The sequence below is a fragment of the Electrophorus electricus genome, chromosome 1 (assembly GCF_013358815.1).
Source record: "Electrophorus electricus isolate fEleEle1 chromosome 1, fEleEle1.pri, whole genome shotgun sequence".
Lineage (NCBI taxonomy): Eukaryota > Metazoa > Chordata > Actinopteri > Gymnotiformes > Gymnotidae > Electrophorus > Electrophorus electricus.
The window spans coordinates 26,001,204-26,020,033 of record NC_049535.1 but is presented as its reverse complement, the minus strand read 5'-3'; the positions used below and the strand labels follow the sequence as shown (position 1 = coordinate 26,020,033).

The following is an 18,830-nucleotide window of genomic DNA, read 5'->3' as shown; positions in this document are numbered from 1 at the left end:
TTGCTTTCTGTTTTTCTCATTAAGATTCAGTAGAAATATGGCCTTCTTCTCATTTTCAAATGTGATTTGGTCAGTCTTCTTCCTGTAGGGATGGAAGCAGAGAAATGAAGGCAGACAGGGCAGGCCCAAAGGGGCAGCCATCTAGTCACTTTTTATCAGGACTAAGAGAAGCTGGTTCATTTTATCAACAACAAAAGGACAATTATCCTGAAAAAAATACTGTAGCAGATTCCTGCAGTCCATTCTTTTCTTTTCTCTCCATGCTCCTTATTTCCTCCATACTGATTCTGGCCTACAACTACTTGCACACCTGTATTTGCAGTTTCACACATAAGAAACAAATATCTCCTCTCACATAAGTATTTGATTACCTTCCAGAAATATTGTTAACAATTGAAATGGCTGCCATGGATCATATTGCCCTGCAGATGTCCTAAACCACTGCATGAAGGAAGTCAATCAGTTCTCCCTCAACCCTTGCTTCCCGAGCTCATCATAGTATACATGTACAGCCACTTTTCCATCCACTTTTCCAGCGAGACCTCATGGCTCTGCGCCATTGCAATTACCCACCCAGATTGCTCTCCAGTTGCTGACTGTTGCTTTGTGGCACTACCTTTATTGGAAAAGGACAGCAAGTCACAGCCTGCTGGAGAGTCAACCTCCTTTGCTAAAGTGGATCAAAGAGCAGGGTGGAAGACCAACCACATACATCCTCATTGCCTACTGCCATGTCATGTTATTCTCTGGCATTTACCCCCAGATGACAGTCTGCTGATCTCCTCTTGGCGCATCTACCAACTGTTCCATTCATTTACATTTACTTTTACATTTACGGCATTTAGCAAACGCTCTTATCCAGAGCAACTTACAAAAGTGCTTTGTCATTTACTCATAGAATATATCCAAGTACAGTATAGTAGGTTAGAATTAAACATACCAATGAACTAGAATACTGTAGAATACAAGGATGAATGCTGATACCTAGAAGTGCAAAATACATAAGGTCTATCTTAAACAATGATATGTGCTATAAACAATAAGTGCTAGAGTTTGTTAAAAAGCATAAATAGTGCCCTACAATAAGTACTAAATTAACAGATGGGTCTTCAGTCTGCGTTGGAAGACTGCAAGGGACTTTGCTGTCCGGACAACAAGCGGGAGTTCATTCCACCATCTTGGAGCCAGGACAGAAAATAGTCTCGATGCTTGTCGTCCATGAGACCTGAAGCAAGGTATTTCAAGCCGAGCTGTACTTGAGGTTCAAAGTACTCGAGGTACAGCTCGGGCTTTGACCATTGACCTCATGTATGAAGGGGCTGGTTCATTTTTGGATTTGTAGGCAAGCATCAAGGTTTTAAATCTGATGCGTGCAGCTACAGGGAGCCAATGAAGGGAGCGCAGCAGTGGAGTAACGTGTGAACTTCGGAAGTTCATACGTTACTCCACTTCGGAAGTTCACACGTTACTCCACTGCTGCGCTCCCTTCATTGGCTCCCTGTAGCTACACGCATCAGATTTACTTTGAGTTAATTCAACTTGTTGCACTCTCTCATGATGAGTGGGTGTCATTTTCAAGGATAAAGTCAAAGAACCTTTGAGACAGTAGTTGTATCTCATATAAATGTAAATTTAGTAGTAAAACAAATTTAAGGCCTACACTAGTGGTAAACTATACTTATAGGACATAACGAAGGTTCTTGGTACTTTACACAAGTGATTAGTTATCGCAGTACTGTACTCAAGTAGATTTTTCTTTCTTACACTATTATTAAAACAATTAAATACCAGACTAATAATTCAAAGATGGAATAAATATCAAAGATGTGGTGTTTACTCCCAGAATCAGCTAGTGACGAAAAACATACAAGCTAATACAAGTTCTTGTCTATATTAAAACACATTATGTACTATGTATCTATAAGACATGTATAACTATTAATAAGCAAATTAGATACAATCTGGAAATAATATAATTTGAATTAATAGTTCTCTTTAAGACTTTGTAACCATCTTATAAATCTTATTCTAAAGTGCTTACCACACACTTTATAAGTAACATTATTATTAGGAACAGAAGGTAGGGGTAAAGTTAAGAAAATATAGCCCATATATTGCCAAGCAAAATTTGTGTTAGCTATCCTCCAATACTTCACTGATATTTAGTTTCTCTTGGCTAAATATTTTTGGGTGACGCATGCACCTATACCAGTGACGAATACATCCATACCAGCACAACATCCACTACCATGTCTGCGTCACTGCTATGCTGAGAAGGGCCATTGCATCTACAATCACAAGGAACTTTTCAGGGTGCATGTATCTTCTAGGAGGATTTTTATAGGTGTACAATTACAGTCAGCCAATTCTAACTGCTCATATTGACCACATGACCATCACTGACCAGCTATTGGGGAGCAGACCATTCTCAACAATGGCCTAGTTAACAATGCTAATGTGGTCATAATTTGGGTGGTAAGTGTATTCATTGCACTAAATAGGAAGAACCATGTAGTAATTAGGCACCTTTACTGGACACTGTAGATGTGTATTTCTTTCTGCTGGTCTCCTAGTCTGTTCCGCTAAACTGTGTATTTGCTTCCTGTTGATCTCCCAGACCTCTCCGCTGGTCACCATAGAAACTATTCCTCAGTCGTTTAAATTCTTGCTCCCTGTCCATAGCCTCTCTGATCTCCTTCTCCATGTTGGGACTCCATGTCAGAACAGGACACAGCTGAAAAAAATGGATTCCTTCTTTTAAAGACTGAATCTTTTTCATGCTCCTCATTGTCCATAGAAGAAGACACTGTTGCTATATCCTGCAGCAAGGAACTTACGCTAAGTACATTTTGATTCTGAAAGGCTTCCATGGGAGAATACATGGGTGTCTACATCTAAAGTCTAATTTTGACATTCCATAGGACTTGCAATTTGATTACTAATGTCATTAGCTTCATCAGATTTATCGCCATAGATGTCAGCTCTGTCCTGTTTAAATTGGTAGCTTTTTAACAGTTCTATGTTACGGGTACGTTCATACACTGACAGAAAGGGTAAGCTGTCCACTGGCACACCCAGGCTTTCAGCGTCCTTGGCCATGAAAAGGTTACTGCAAGGTTTCCTGCTCCTGAATGTGTTGTGTGTATCCATATCCTTGCATTCCTTGAAAACCTCCAATAGCACCTTTCTTTCCTTTAGCCGTTGTACATGGCCTGGATCCTTCTTCAGGCTTAGAGAGGCTAGTCCTCTGTTTGCCTCATGGCTTATATCCCATAGCATTTTTCTCTCAGCAAGCCATTTCTCAGCATCAAAGCCCAAGTTTATTCCAGATGACTGACGTGGGTCTCCAAAGACTTCTTCACTTGGATTGCTACCATTTCCTGAGATCTCCTGTTGTGTTAATCAAGCCCCCTAGATCGATGTAAGCTCTTCTCACGTTCTATACATTTCCTGATCTCTCTCTGTATAGGAGTGTCATCCATGGCACTGATGTTCTGAGAGTATGATGTGTGAAGCTCACTCATTCCACTTTGGGAAAAGTCAACTAAGATCCCACTATCACTTTGGTCATCATCACTTACTTCCTTTTCTATTTTGGCCTGTTTACATGCTCTGGTAGCTTGTGAGCAATTTCAATGAGTGTCTCTCTGCTTCTTTTGAGTGCAGATCCTCTTTACAGTCTTTGTTTTCTGTGGCTCCGAGAGTCACGTTTCCTTCTTTTTCCTTGTTCAGCCTCCACCAAGCCTCTACAGCTGGCATCCCAGTATTAACATTTTCTGTGTCACTGGCCATCACCATGGTTACATTTCCTGATCTTGATGGACTATCTGATACTGTTGCATCTCTCTGCTGATGTAGTGCAAAAGGTAAAGAAATAGCCCCCCCTGATGGATATTTTGTGTTATTGCACCATTAACATTACTCATGTTCAGTTTGAGCTTTATCTGAACATTAATATGCATTCCTGAATGCACTCTCTGGCTTTGAATGTTGCAGTGGTTGACTTCCACTTTTTCATCATTCAACTTTAATTTAGATTTCCTTTTATATTTTTCAGTGAGACTTAACACACACGGTTCCAGGGGTTGCATTTTAGTTCCTTAAATACCATATAAACTTTAATTTCCTCAAGCAAAAACATCTACCTTCATATAAATAACAGTCCTATCTCCATTTTGGCATACACAGTCTTCTTTCCCCCTCTTAATCCTCTGGGCAGCAGTGAAATCTACATCTAAATACAGCATAGTGATTTATTTTCTTGATAATACACTGTTGCTCTCATTCCGTCATCTTCTTTGAATGATGCTGACCTTCTCAATCCATGAAGTTCAACATCTCACACATATTTTTTTTCTGTTCTTGCCATCTCCACCATTTCTGAAATTAGCATCTTCCATATTGTCCCCTCATGGTCTAGATGTATGAATACATTGAGCTGAGCCAAGGAAGGCTTTTTCCTAACCTCTGCAAGATTGAAAGCCATCCAGAGGATAAGGCTGCGTTATCTCATAACTGTTATGTAGCACTCCATAGGCCTGACCTCTTGGTACATTACTCAAATGTTTTTCTGTTTGGTGGCCATAGTGACTGGGTACCAGCGAACCTGCCACATATTCAATAAGTACACTACTGCAAGAATCATGTATTGTCTAGGTATGTACCTGTAGCTGTCTTGGCTGCCTAGTTTGCATTATTAGTAGGAGTCAACACAGCTGCAAAAAATTAACACTGGAAAAGAATGTTAATTTTGTATATTTATAGCTTTATTTATCAGTAGGTTATCTGACATTTTTAAATGGGTAAATATTATTACACTTGTAGTATGTTATTTGATAAGAAAGTGTGTAACCATTTATTTATTGATGTAGCTGTGGCACACCAATTATTACACTTTGTGTGTCTTGGTGGTTGGTCTGCTGTTTACTGCTGATCTGGGAAAGGCGCTCTAATCAACTCACTTCTCTCCAGCTCACTACTCTAACTTCTGCATCATATGTGATTCTACAACATCGGAGTCATACATGTCCTTAATACTAATATGATTTTTAAAAATAATTTTCAAGGAATGTCATCACTCAGATATGGGCCAGCTTGGATTCCTAATCTCAGTGACAGCAGGAGACAATTAAGTGACACAATTAAGTGCCACTTTGAATAGAAATCAGTTTATTTGGCTCAGTCTAGCCAGTTATGACATGTCTGAGTGGCAGTAAATACACTCTGATTCTTGCCTATTGATTTGTTGTATCTGTTCATGGACTGGGCAGTGGTGGCTCAGTGGTTAAGGTACTTGACTTGTAATTGGAAGGTTGCTGACTTGTAATCAGAAGGTAACATCGTCAGATAAATGTAATGTAGTTTACTGGATAAAAATAACTTGTTTTTGAAATTTCCTTTCACCTCCCACAAAAAGAATGGCTAGCACTTAGTTCATGGGTTAAAAATGCCTCAAAACAATCACCACTAGTGCAGTAGCACATTCATGATGGTATTTTTAGATGTGCAACTTGACAGGATAAGTAATACTTTATTCTTATTACTGTGGAATATACTTGTAAATCTGTAAATTATTTATAGACTTATTGTTGTTTGACAGCCTACGTACTACCAAGTCAGTCCTATCCTTGGTTGAAGATTTACACTACAATTATTATCACAACTGCTTCAGTTAAATTCTCATTTTATTGGATTATTATAACCTACCCATTCAAGAATATTTCTAGCATGTAAATAGAACTTGATTATTTACTTCTATTGATAAATAGAACTTGATTAATTACTTTCATCCGGTTACTGTATATTCATCTGGTTACTGTATACTGTATATGACATATAAACAGTTCATACCTTTTTAGAAATAACTTAAAGGTGTAGAGTTAGTTACGATAGCCCAGTCATGCCACTATCATATCAGTATCACTGCTATGTTGAGAATGGTCCACCAGCCTAATAATTCCCTGTCAGCCATGGTCCTCTAGTCAGAACCTTTGTGTGTAGGTGCAAGGCAGGAGTTACTATTAAAGTGAGCAGTGAGTCTACCTGTCGATGAATCACTCTAAATACGTATTGTCTTATTCACACAAAAATGAGCCACATTGTTATTGAAGTACAAGATGCCCATATTCTCATGCACATGACAACTAGAAAGAATAAAAATACAGGGCCTTGTCAGTCAGAAGAGAGGAGTGACACTGCTAAGGCTAAGGAAAGAGTGGCATCTTCATAGCTCCAAACCCTATTTCCTACAGAAGCCATCATTGTCTTTTTGCACTGTTATTGGGGTCATCACTATGACAACAATCAGGATCGGTAGGTTATCGCAGCAGGATATACACATCAGCAGGCCATGTTGCTGTAATTAATACAGACAACTTCCCCCAAATGGATAAATGCCTTTGGTGTTAGTATGGATGTTGGTAAGAAATCTGCTGGTAGTGACAGATTGCTATGTGGAGATGTGCTGAGTCAGAACTAATCTTTAGTGATCTGTAGGGAAAAGAAACAAGATTAAATCTTTGTGATCTCGAGAATTTATTTAGCTGTTTTTTTTACAACAGGTTTAGTTCTAAGATAAATCTTCTTTTGTATGTGTTTTTATGCATAAACAATATATCCAAAGAGGCAATTAATTAGCTATTCCATGAATTATCCATTTGCTGAGAGAAGTGATAAGGTTTTCATTGCATTTGTCAAGAGTCTAATCTATTTTACAACTATGTAATAAAATCAACTATATTATGCACTAAAAAGTTCTTCTTTTCAGTTTAACATTATAGCTATTATTCCTTGCTTCCTATATTGTTGCATACTTATAAATAGTTTTCTTTTGTTTTCTCAAAAGAAAACAATTTGTTGAAAATGTATTTCAGTGCAATAACATCCCCAGCAGGTGGCAACAAAGATGTAGAACCATTAAAGTACATTCACAGTAGGAATCACGGCTACTCAGGTAATTGCCTTCCAGCAGTATTAAAGCTGCTATTGCATTTGTAAGGAAATGCTGACACTCTCTACCTCATTGTGAATAAGGAAAGATACAGACACAGACAGGAGTACACAAAGACACAAAGCTGCTTGATAGAAAGTGATCAAGATTATGCCAAGAAATAGAGAAAGATGAACTGTGCTGGAAAGCCTGCTCACATGACATTACAGCACTGGCAGGTCTTGCTTTTTGGTGACATTTCTCCTTTTGTTCTGACTGGAATTTCACTCTGAGGCACTGACGCTAGGAGCTCTGGCTCTTGCTCAATGCTTTGTACCGCAATTTCCCTCTGGGTAAAAGACTGCAATAACTCTTTCTTGCCTTCCAATGGGACCTCTTGAAATATCTCATCTTCAAAGCCTTTAACTGTTGACTCCTTCCTTACTATCTTTCCTACTCCTTCCACTTCAGCACCAGTTCTGGCTGTAGATGTTCCTTGTTCCTCTTTGTTCTCTGGAGTGGCTCTTGTAGAATCATCAAGAATTTCTTTGGCATCTTCTACAACATTGTTTGTATTAGTTGGACTTTGTGGCAGATTTTGCCAGATCTCTATTGAATTTTTGGGGGCCTCTTCAGCAGCCAAAATACCCAAGACATTACTCAACTCCTGTAGTGGCACAGATGCATCTGAAGCTACTTCTGTATCAAAACACGGTATCTGTAATGTCACCTCTTGTTGCATATCTTCTTGGCTTCCATCTAAGTATGAAAGCTTCATTGTAACTGAGTCAGACTTCGACTCTTCACTTTCTGGAAACTCCTTACCTTTAGACTTTGTCTCAGATGGACCCACTTCTAAATGTTTTTTTTCATCAGTGATGCAGTCCTGTTCCACCTTAGGAACTGCTCGATCATCTTTGTAATGCAAAGGTCCTAAACCTGGCTGAGCCTGCATAAAGTCCAGGGACGTTAGTTCATTGAGGCCCTTTTCTGGATTACAGTATACCATTTCCCATACATCACCCTCCACATCTACCTCCCCTTCCCCACCCTTTCCTCCATCTCTGTCCTCTGTTCCCCCATCTCTCCCTTCATTCAGTCCTTCTGCCATTTCAAACTCTGTTTTGCTGTTGGCTAAGAAGCCAAGGTCCTCTTTTCCTGGTGTATTCTTTTGCTGTAACACATCGTGATCTAGATCAGAGAGGCCCCCTACAGCCTCTGCTGATGGCTCAACCTCTAATTCTTTTATTCCGGCCTCTGTCTCCTTTTGCTCTCCACATGATTCATTACAGGTGAGGGCAACACTATCAAGTGTGCCCTGCACACTCACTTCAGAGACCACCTCAAGAATCTGGTTTAGCTCCTTCCCTGAGGGCAGGCGGTCCTTAATGCCTCGCATTGTGTGCACTGTCTGGTGGTCATCATCAAAGACAATTTCCCCTGGAGCCTCTGGTGCTACTGCTGATAGTGAGGCCATGATCATAGTGGTGGCACCAGTCTTCAGCTCTCTTTCTCCTTGAACCTCTAAAATTCCAAGAACTGCAGTGACAGGATGAGATCTTTATTAAGGACTAATAATTGGATGCAATATATACTAATAAATGGGTAGGCTAGACAACTAAGATCATTCTGACTGGCCACTACTAGCTCTCATTTGTTTCAGTCACCTTTGGGATTTTTTTGGGTGAACTACACATAGTGAAGTTATGGAGCAGCAATGGATTGGCACCCTGTCTTACATTTACAGCATTTAGCTGATGCTTTTATTCAAAAACAACCCCCTTACAATTATAACTAAGTACAATTTGAGCAATTGTCTTAACTATGTGTTCCTTTTTTTGACTATTATTCTACCTACAAAGGTTAAAATTATTATTAAAATTACTCAGATTATTATTACATTATTATGCTACACAATTATTTGTGTGTGTCCTCCATTTCACCTGATCTTTTCAGCTGTCCATTCTCAAGTAATATTCTGGGGTTAAGGGCATTTTCAGAAGTTGCACTACCTAGAAAAAAACAAACAGTCAGTGCTCTAACATCATATGTATTATATAGAAATAGATTGGGAATGGACAGAAGAGAAGGATAGAAATTCTACATTACTAACCATTGTTTGCTTCCTCCCCTGGATTTGCCTACAGAGAATCAGAGAACTTTGTTAAGTGTAATTAATATATCTGGCAAGCTCCAATCATGTAGTTGAACTCTAAGCAGTGTGCAGTGAATAATATTCCACACACACAGACATACACCCCTGACATGAGACTACATTTCTGATTTATGCTTGGATAATCCAGCAAAAATTCATGGTTGAAATCTACAGTGAATATAACACTATGTGTATGTTGTTGGGTGGAGCTGACCTAATGCCTTTTTAGGTGATGAAATGATTGTGAACTGCATTTATTTTTCATCCTGCATTAAAGCTGTCTTAGCACCCTGATAGCTGTCACAAAAATAGTTGCTTAAACAGTTCTGTGATGTTATTTCTGTAAAATTTCAACATGGACAGGTTGCTTTAACTAAATCAGGACACTTATGTACAAGTTTCCTGACTGCTAAAACAGCCTTCCAAATATTCTGAAGGTGCATACAGCACATTGAAAGTTAGGCTTAGCAGTAGGTGTGGACTTTGGATAAAGGTGCAGATGGAGGTCCCAGGACTGAAGGTGGGAGTAAACTGTGGCTAAGTTGGCAGAAATGTAAATGAATTGCTGTAGCTTTAATACACTGATGAACAGACTGGGCAGGTTGCAATTCCTTTTGGAAACTAAAGGAGTGCTAGTGAACTATAGAAGGCAAAACAAAGTCACACACTTAACACCAGTCCTACATTTTAGGGGCCATTTAGTTTGCAGATAAACTGATATTAATACACTGGGTTAGATGTACCTACCTCTATATGCTTCTCAACTTTGTCTGAAAGGGGCAAGGGTTTCTCCACAATTTGTGATGATTGCTCATAATTCATATTCTCTGTTATGTCCATGTCTTCCTCTATCTGTGTTATGATTTTTGCTCTAACACACAGAGGCACATCATTACAGCAGTGGTTTAATGCATAGTCATACAGAGATTTCAGACATCAGAAGAGACAGAAGCAGAGAATAAAGTGGGTCAGATAGGAATACTGTTAAATACAGTTTATAGGACCTGAGTTTGTTAAGGGCACTTACTCTTCTGTGCTCTCCTCTGTTCTCTGAGGAGAGGAGCCTGGCATGGACCCTGGCCCATGGGCCTCCATGCTGCTGAGAGTTGGCTCCATCAACCACTTGTCCCTTATAGACTTCCTCTATTAGACAGAGCAACACATTGCACATGCTTCTGTTTATCAATCTGACAACTCTGTGCCTATAAAGCGCTTTCAGGGCTAATCTGGTGTCTCAGATCCCCTATCCACACACCATCTGGCTTTTGCAGTGCATATAAATGGGCCCTTAATAACAATCAGCTCTTGGGCTTGTAATCTCAGTGTTTATAGCACCACAGACACACACACACATACATTGGTTTTTTTTGTGATACTGACCATGACAATGGAGTCTGTAAATAGTCTAGAGATTATTTTTCACATATTTAGAGCTACATTACTTATAATTCAGTTTTGTTGCAAAGGTGACCTTTTAATAAGCATTTATAATTTATTGATCATTAACTGTAATAAGAACATTGAAAAAACAAAGCATCACCTCCAGAATGTTGCACTCAGGGCTGGAAAAGGTTGCTTTTAAAATGTAACAACATCGTGGATTGTAGACTACTTGATTAAAACGCTAATCACATGTTATTGTACTTGCATGCTGCTCATTTATACATATATTCAATATTCTCCTATTTTCCTCTTAAAACAATTGAATGTAATCATATATAGAGAGAGAGAGGGCCTTCATCAGCTGTATATAGTATAGTATAACAGTCAACTCAAGCTGATCAAGCAGACGGATACACAGACAGCAAGTTAGCCTGCTGAGGGGGAGGCTTTTGGAAGGATTCAGTATGACTTTCTACATTTTTTTTTTCCATTCATATGAGCAGTCTCTAAATGGCCTATTTCTCTCTCTCTCTCTCTCTCTCTCTCGCTCTCTCTCTCTCTCAGACAGGAGAGCAGCAGGAGACACATGCTCTAAGCAGAAGGCAGTATGGTGGAGGCCACACATTTTGCCTCCTGATTAGTGAAAGTGAAATGTCCCATAGCTTGATTTTCTCTCTCTCTTTCTCTGTCTCTACCCCATTCAATATGCGTAATTTATTAATATGTTTGAGTTTCCACAATATCAAATGATTTGGTTATCATCATACTGCAGTAGCAAAGTTAAGTTATTTTATCATTGTGATCTGCTTCTGTGGTGGCATATTGACTCTGACTATATATCGTAATCATGCACTCTCATGGCTGTAATCCAAGTTCTCTCACTGCTTGTACCCTAAAAGCAAGTGGATGCAAATGGTCTGTCTCAACATCTAGTGAATTTTCTACATAGACAGCATGTACATTCTCTGACGTAACATCTCCAATAAGAAGGATGTCTCGGTTCTTATATACCTTAAATATACTGCCTACTGAAATACCTTATTTTGGCAAAAATATAAACTTTGAATACTTCCTCAGCCTCAGAGGCAATTGCACAATGCAACCCAGCATCACGCTTGTTCAGAGACGGTGGGCAGTAGCGGTGTGGCCAGTGGTGCAGCCATTTTCAAGTAAAAGTTATTCTAACTAATCTACTGCATTTATTTGTTGTTGTGTCATAGAGGTGCATAGCTTTTTATTTGCAATTCTAGGCTCGTAAATGACAATTTTACAGCTTTTGGTATATTGAGAATTAGCTTGATAAAAACAATAGCCTGAGCCTAATGTTAATAGCAAACTTAGTGAGCAGTAAGTTTCTAAGGTGCATTTGTCAAATGTTAATGTTAAATGCTTTGTCAAATGTCAAATCAATGAAGTAACATTGTCTAATAATTTATTACATTTAGATATCCTGAATAATTTGATAGAAGGTTCATTTTTGTAACTTTTACTTGGTATCTTATTCTCACCACTCAATGGACAACATTTTTAGGGACCAGATCAATACCCAACGCTTTTATAAAGGTTCATATAGAGAAGGAGTGGCTGTTTACTGGGGAGAGACATTTATTTATTATGTTCTGGAGTTGTTTTTCCTTATGCAAATTTCCTTTGCAAATAAATGGAACCCCTGCCTCCTGTGTCCTCTTTCCACTTTGAGCCAGAAGTGTACCATAGTGATACCAAAATTCAAGACCCGATGCATGTACTTGTGTCCTCTCCATTTGATGAAATTATCAAGGACCTTGTGCCACTTGAGCTTCAGTGAATAGCTCCTATGCTTTGAAGCTCTAGCAAAGGAGCAAGCTGAGGACTGCCAAGCCCTCCGGAGTCTGCTGCAGCCTGACTGCCCTACAGCTGTGGCCCAGTTCAACCAAAAGTCAGATGACTCCACACAATATCCCAGAATCGTCCGTGGAGGTTTTCAAGCTTGCAGCAGCTGCCTTAAGCTGGCTGTAGAAGAGTTCAACACTGTGCCTGCCTCCCCTGCCACTGAGAGAAGCCAAGTTTGTGGCCCAGCAGTTACCAGCAGCTTCACAACTGGATAACAATGCAATGAAAAGGCCATTTTGCAGCAGGTCATTCATGCTTTGAGGCAGCACCAACAGAATTTCTAGATGAATGAGTTCAACCAGCCCTTCATCTTTGCCCAGCAGCTCCAGGACTGTTTCAGATGGGGGCTCTTTGCCCCAGAATGCCACTGTTGACCTGGTGGTACTGGAGCTGTTCATCACCTGCCTGCTGGAAGTGAACTGGGTCCAGTGCCACCATTTGGAGCCACTTGAGGAGGCCATCCAGTTGACAGAGGCCCCTTGTGATGTACCTGGGGGCTGGATCTCTTTCTTCCCCTAAACTTCCCTCCATCCCAACCCCCTTCTCCCTCTTCCATTACTCATCTCTCTTCCCTGTACCCCTCCTCCTTCTCTTTGAGCACTCAAGGGCTTGGTTGAGGTCTGGGCAGGGGTGCTGGCACAGCAGTGATTTAAGGCATTTCCAGGACTAGTACTTCCTCATGGGTGTAGGGACGCTTGTTCAGATCCCTAAGGAGACATCTTTCCACCATTCAGGACATACCATATACCAGTGTGTATCCACAGGAGTACAAATCAAGTCTTGGTAGACTTGGACTGGAATCAAATGATTCATTACAATCTGGTGCAATATGAGGCACTGGAAAACAAGATGAATATTTGTTTATGCCTATCACTATTGACATTTGGGGGGAAAAAACATGCCATTTCTTTGCCATGTAAAGGGTCCTATAAATTTTCACAGTGTTTTCCCCATTTTAATTATTGTATGGAAAAATCCCTGGGGCATCTGGGGTGTCATCCATCAAAAATAGGAAGGAGAGACCATTAAATTATAATAATTCTGTATGTTTTTGAACTGATAATAAATCTGCTTCAGGATGCCAGGTGCACATGTACAAAAGAGGCCCTAGCTGCATTAGTTTGCACAAGGAGATAAAGTGCTTGTATCACTCCCCACTTAGTAGAGCAGGTAGAACATGGTGCTAACAATGCCAAAGTCATGGGTTTGATTTCCAGGGAGAACAATCTAATACTTATAAATGTGTAAGTCACACTGGATAAGATACCAATGCCATGAATGTAACTGGACTGGCAAGGTCAAAAGATGAGTAGAGGAGGTCAACTATGAGGTTGTTCAGTTAAGGGTGAGACAATCCAAATCTACAAACTCAACTTCCTAAATCCACGGAGAGAAGTGGTCCATCCTGCCCTGATTCCTAAAACAGATGAGTCCATGTTTCCCAAAACCCTCAGTCCCAATCAATTTCTCTGTCGTGACTATCTCTCCACCTTCCCAGAGAGCTGATGCTACCCAATTTCAGGCAGTCTGTGGGGGTTTGTGCCCCAAACTTGTTGCACTGACCTCACAGGGTACCACATTGTGACATCTGTCTCTCCCCAAAAGGAGTTACATGTTGACTGGAATAGTCCCATAGTGCTTGTTCTCACTAATTTCTGTGCTAAATATAGGGAGTCCAAATTTGATGCTTGTTCGAGTGGGCTGTGTACTTTTACTTTGCACTGAATTTGACACAGAAGTATTGACAAATCCAATTGACTCCAGCATTCTGTGGAAAAAACTCTTCTCTACTCTGCTTAGTTTGCACCAATGGGTCATAGTTCTGTGTGGGCACTTCGAAGCTCTGGATCCAATGACTCTTGACTGAATCCTCTGCTATCACTGCATGTAAGCTATTGCTTACCTAGACAAAATCACTATTTATAGTTATGACTGGAAGTGGTATATGAGACAATGGATGTCCTGATGAGATGGGCTCCCTCTACCATTGCATGAACGGAGATATGGTATCTAGTTTTCTACTAGATGTGATATGGTTCAAGGGGGCTGGCTGGTTATTATAACAGGTGTATTTAAGCATTTGGTCTTCACCAGCCTACTGACTGATTTCACTAAAAAGGGAGCACCAGAACTGTTCCAGGAGATGAAGCAGTTCCAACTTATGCATATTAAAGCAGTCCTCTGTTGGGGCCCACTGTTACATTCACTGGGCATTTCTCTCTCTCTTTTGCTTTGCAGATGTGGAGCTGGGAGCTGTTTTGTCCCAGGTAGATGGGAGGGAGAAGCACCTGGTGCTGTAGATCAGTCACAAGCTCACTGCATGAAGCTAAGTACAGCATCATCGAAAGGAATGTCTAGCCATCAAGTTGACAATCCTTGACCTTTGTTACTACTTGCTGGAACAACCTTTCACCTTGTGTTTCAGTGGCTCCACTGCATGAAAAATGCCAATGTGACAGTCATGTGTTGGTGTCTGGCACAGGTCTTTAATTCGAGGTGGTCCACAGGCCAAGAGCACAGTTGGTGATGGCTAGCTCCTCGATCTGAGTCAGGCAGTGGGGGTATGTAGCAGCAGGACTGTGGTTGAATGTCGTCTCCAGGCAGAGAGACAGCCCTTGTGAAACATTAAGTAATTAAAATTGGATGCACCTATGCCTGGTTTGCAGCAGCCTACTTATATAAAAATTAATATTTCAGTGGATTGCCAAAGCCTGAGAGAGGTTACCCACAATCCCTGACTGAGGAGTTTACTACTATCCTGTAAATAATGGTGTAGAATAGAAACAATTTCTACTTCTACTTTTCCACTTACTCCTACATACACAGGAACAATGAAAAAAAACCATACATGACCTATTGTTTTAAATACCTGAAAGTCATCTGTACCCTCAGAAATAATTTTTTCAACGGCAAGTTAGAGACACAAAGGAACAGTCAATATCAAACAATATCAACATGCTATTCTTCTTTAACCAAAAAACAAAAAAATCGGGAAACCTATAACTCTAGATAGGAGTACATAGGGCTTTGTGTAACTAACTCAAATGGAAATACTCAGATACATTTTCCTTATAAAGAGTATGCTTTATACTGAACAAAGTCAAAGTTATTGAATTTTCACTTGAGAAAAATGTATATAACTAAAATTATTAAATGAGAAGTACAGAGAACTTTGATCTATGGAAGCCTGTTATATTCTAATTGAAATATTTTATCTGTACCATTTTGTACTAAAGAAAATTACAAAGAAATCTCCCTTTTTCTGAGCACTTTTAAAGGTATTTTAATTTTAAAAGGTATCAGTACTAAGATATTAGCCTTGGTATTTGATCAGAAAGAAAATGCATGGTTTTCCCCTCCCTTCAAAAGGCATTTAATGCAATAATTACATTTTACATGTAATAATTATAATAATTTCCACTTAATAAAATGAATAATACTATTTCTATTTCTACAATTTTGATACTATAACGTCCTTTTTTTGTAGCAGGACAGATTAATGCTGATCAGCAGCTAGACAGGGCAAAATGAGTGAAAACTCAGCTTGTCAAATGCATAGGTTTTTTGTAGTTTGATCTTTGATTTGTGGAATAAGTTGGTTAGTTGGTAGAGTTTCTCTATGTCTTTTCCCTTTCCTTTTTAAGAAAGAATTACTTTGGACAGCAGTCAGCCCTCTTTGTGTGTGTGTGTGTGTGTGTGTGTGTGTGTGTGTGTGTGTGTGTGAGTGTGTGTGTGTGTGTGTGTGTGTACGTGCGTGTGCATGCATCTGAACACAAAAAGAGATGGGAACACACCTGGTGCTGCACCACTTTCAGCCACTCTTCTTCTGTTTCTCTCCTCACTCTCTCGTCTTCTGCTTGGACTTGCCTTTTCTCCTGAGAGAGAGAGAGTGGGAGAGAGAGAGAGAGAGAGAGAGAGAGAGAGAGACAGAGAGAGATACAAATACACACTTACAAGGGAAGACTTCTTCTTCTTCTTCTTCTTCTTCTTCTTTCTTGTAAACTAAGTTTCACATCAACATCTGGGTGTTATACAGCTACAATGTAAGGACAAATACAGCAAAATAACAGTAATCACTCATTTTTTGTTCAGCACTGTGCATGGCATAAATTCACAAATGAACAGTAAGACCTGGACCCATATATGACAAACATATATGACATATAGTACTGTGCAAAGGCTACCATTAGAGTTGCTGCTTTCACAATGGTAATGACCATATATAGTTTTTTCCAGGTCTCTTTATTAAGATACAGAAAATACAATAAATATGTAAAAAATAATGGTCAGTCCGTAGGGGTCAAGTTTTCTTTAACCTCTGGGATGGTAAGCTAATCATGTGGGTATGAAACTGCTCCCAAAGGCTGATGCAAGAATAGATGACATGTTCTGTAGCATGGCTTAAATACATAATTGCAGATGAATAAACTGGAGTAAAAACTAAGTGCCCTTTGGCTGGGGCTACTACTATGGTGCTTCAAATCTGCCTTTATGTGACTGCCTAGAGAAGTCATCTATAGAATTGTATTTTAGGCTTCATAATAGCCCCTAACATAGCGCCCACAAACTTCCACTTTGTATTGTTCCATAAAGACTTTGTAATGTCAACAGAATCCAGAGTACATGGACCTTTCTAGGACTTTCTAGGACTCAGAATAGCTTAATGGATTCCCTCCTATGCACCTCCCATGACTCCTACTGAATTAGCTGAACACAAGTGTCTGAATTGGGGCTGAATTGAATTTAACAGCTCTAACCCAATCCAGGGTCTCTTAGGGAACAGTGCCAATAGCGCTGCAGTTAGAAAAAAAGGCTGTAGACTTCAGAGATGATGTCTAACTGGGCTGTTTAACTTCACAAGTACCTGGAGCCTTCTTAACAAGTGTCCTGGTTATATCAGACAGTTTATATTAAGGAAATCCAACAGTCATCCTAAAACATACATATTATACGAAATGGATCTGTACATTCTGTAGATTGTGTACATATATACACAACCATATACATTGTACATTGTGTATATAATCATAATATACATATATTGTACATACATTGTTAATATATTTTGTACATACATAGAATATATATATTTATCTTGCATATATATATTTCACATATAGAGAATATCTATATTTCTCTATGCACCCCTGTTTTCTTTTCCTCAGTTTGGACAGAGCACTCTCCACCATTTCACTGCGAGTTATACTGTGTATGACTATGTATGTGACGAATAAACCAAACTTGAACTTGAACTTGAACATAGCTATTTTCTTAGTAAGAGCATACCTCCTTTGTACCAAATCTCACTGGCCACTTAACCAGGTACACTTGTGTTATAGGTATCTTTATAAGTGTATGGTTACAGACTGTAACCTCTACCCTGTTCATCATGCCGGTGTTGAGGAAAACCATGGCAGCAAAAAAACAAACAAACAAACAAACAAACAAAAACCCATTATATTTAAATGTATTAAATGTATCTTTATGGAAAACTAATATTTGATAAAGCCAAGCTTACTAACAGTTGACACGGACGCTCTCCTCCCACGAGTGACGTGGTTTGACGTGGTCTTGTTTGTGTATCTTGTTTGTAACCACGCCTGCACACACCTGCGCCGGGTTAACTCTTATTATGTATGTATTTAAACCCAGGCTGGTGTGTGCAGTATTTTCGGTCATTGTCCATGTTTGTCTTTGTTCAAGTTTGTGTTGTTTAAGTGTTATTCACAACATTAATGTTAAATGTGTTTATGATCATTTTCACCATGTTCGTGTTTATCGGTTATATTATATGTGAGTGCCATTGTCTCTCGTCTTTTCTATTAAATTTTTGTCTATGTCGACGGAGTCTGTGTGTCCTGCTCCTCGCCCTGCGGCACTCGGGCCATTACAACAGTGTTTCATTAACTGTCCTTACATAAAGCATTTCGCTGCGAAACGTTATTTTGACGACTGAATTCACTCTTTTTTTTTTCTTTTTTTTTAAATAGAATTTTTAAGGCAAGCAAAATATGGAAAAAGTCACTGTAAACCTGGCCATTGCCACTGCTTGGTAGAAACCTTTTAACTGTATGCCTGGAAGATATTTCTAATAAAGTGGTGTTAAAGTTACTGTCTAATACAGTTTTACTTACTGCAATGATCTGCAGCCTCTGCTGGTACATCTCTGCCTCATCCATTTCCACTGCACGGTGACAAATATGCAGGCTTCAGGAACATCTGGAAGATAAACATATTAGAAATATTCAGACTGCATTAGTGTCACATCTCACTGTAAAAGGGTGTCTATCCTGAGGCTGGTGTTGTGAAACTATTTTTATGTGTTTCAGTTTTGTGCATGTGTTGGTCATTGTCAAACTTAATCCAGTGCCCTTTGGATTGGCAAGAATGTCCTGAACATGCCTATACATCTTCAGATCTTGGGCTTCTACTGTGGCTGGATACATTGTACCACCATTCATGAATCCAAAATAAATACTATAAATTTAATCT

General features: G+C 39.4%; 1 protein-coding gene across 1 annotated transcript; it reads right to left on the bottom strand.

Annotated features, from left to right (window-relative positions):
• Nucleotides 1–18,524, bottom strand: LOC113575235 (paralemmin-1-like). The gene is made up of 8 exons (XM_027006637.1): nt 18,473–18,524; nt 16,133–16,213; nt 10,111–10,226; nt 9,831–9,954; nt 9,042–9,069; nt 8,872–8,940; nt 8,259–8,467; nt 1–82 (listed from the first exon to the last, which is right to left on the bottom strand). Exons 1-8 carry the CDS (start codon nt 18,515–18,517, stop codon nt 71–73), a joined length of 684 nt encoding a protein of 227 aa, XP_026862438.1. The 5' UTR covers nt 18,518–18,524; the 3' UTR covers nt 1–70.
• Between the last annotated feature and the right edge of the window lie 306 nt (nt 18,525–18,830).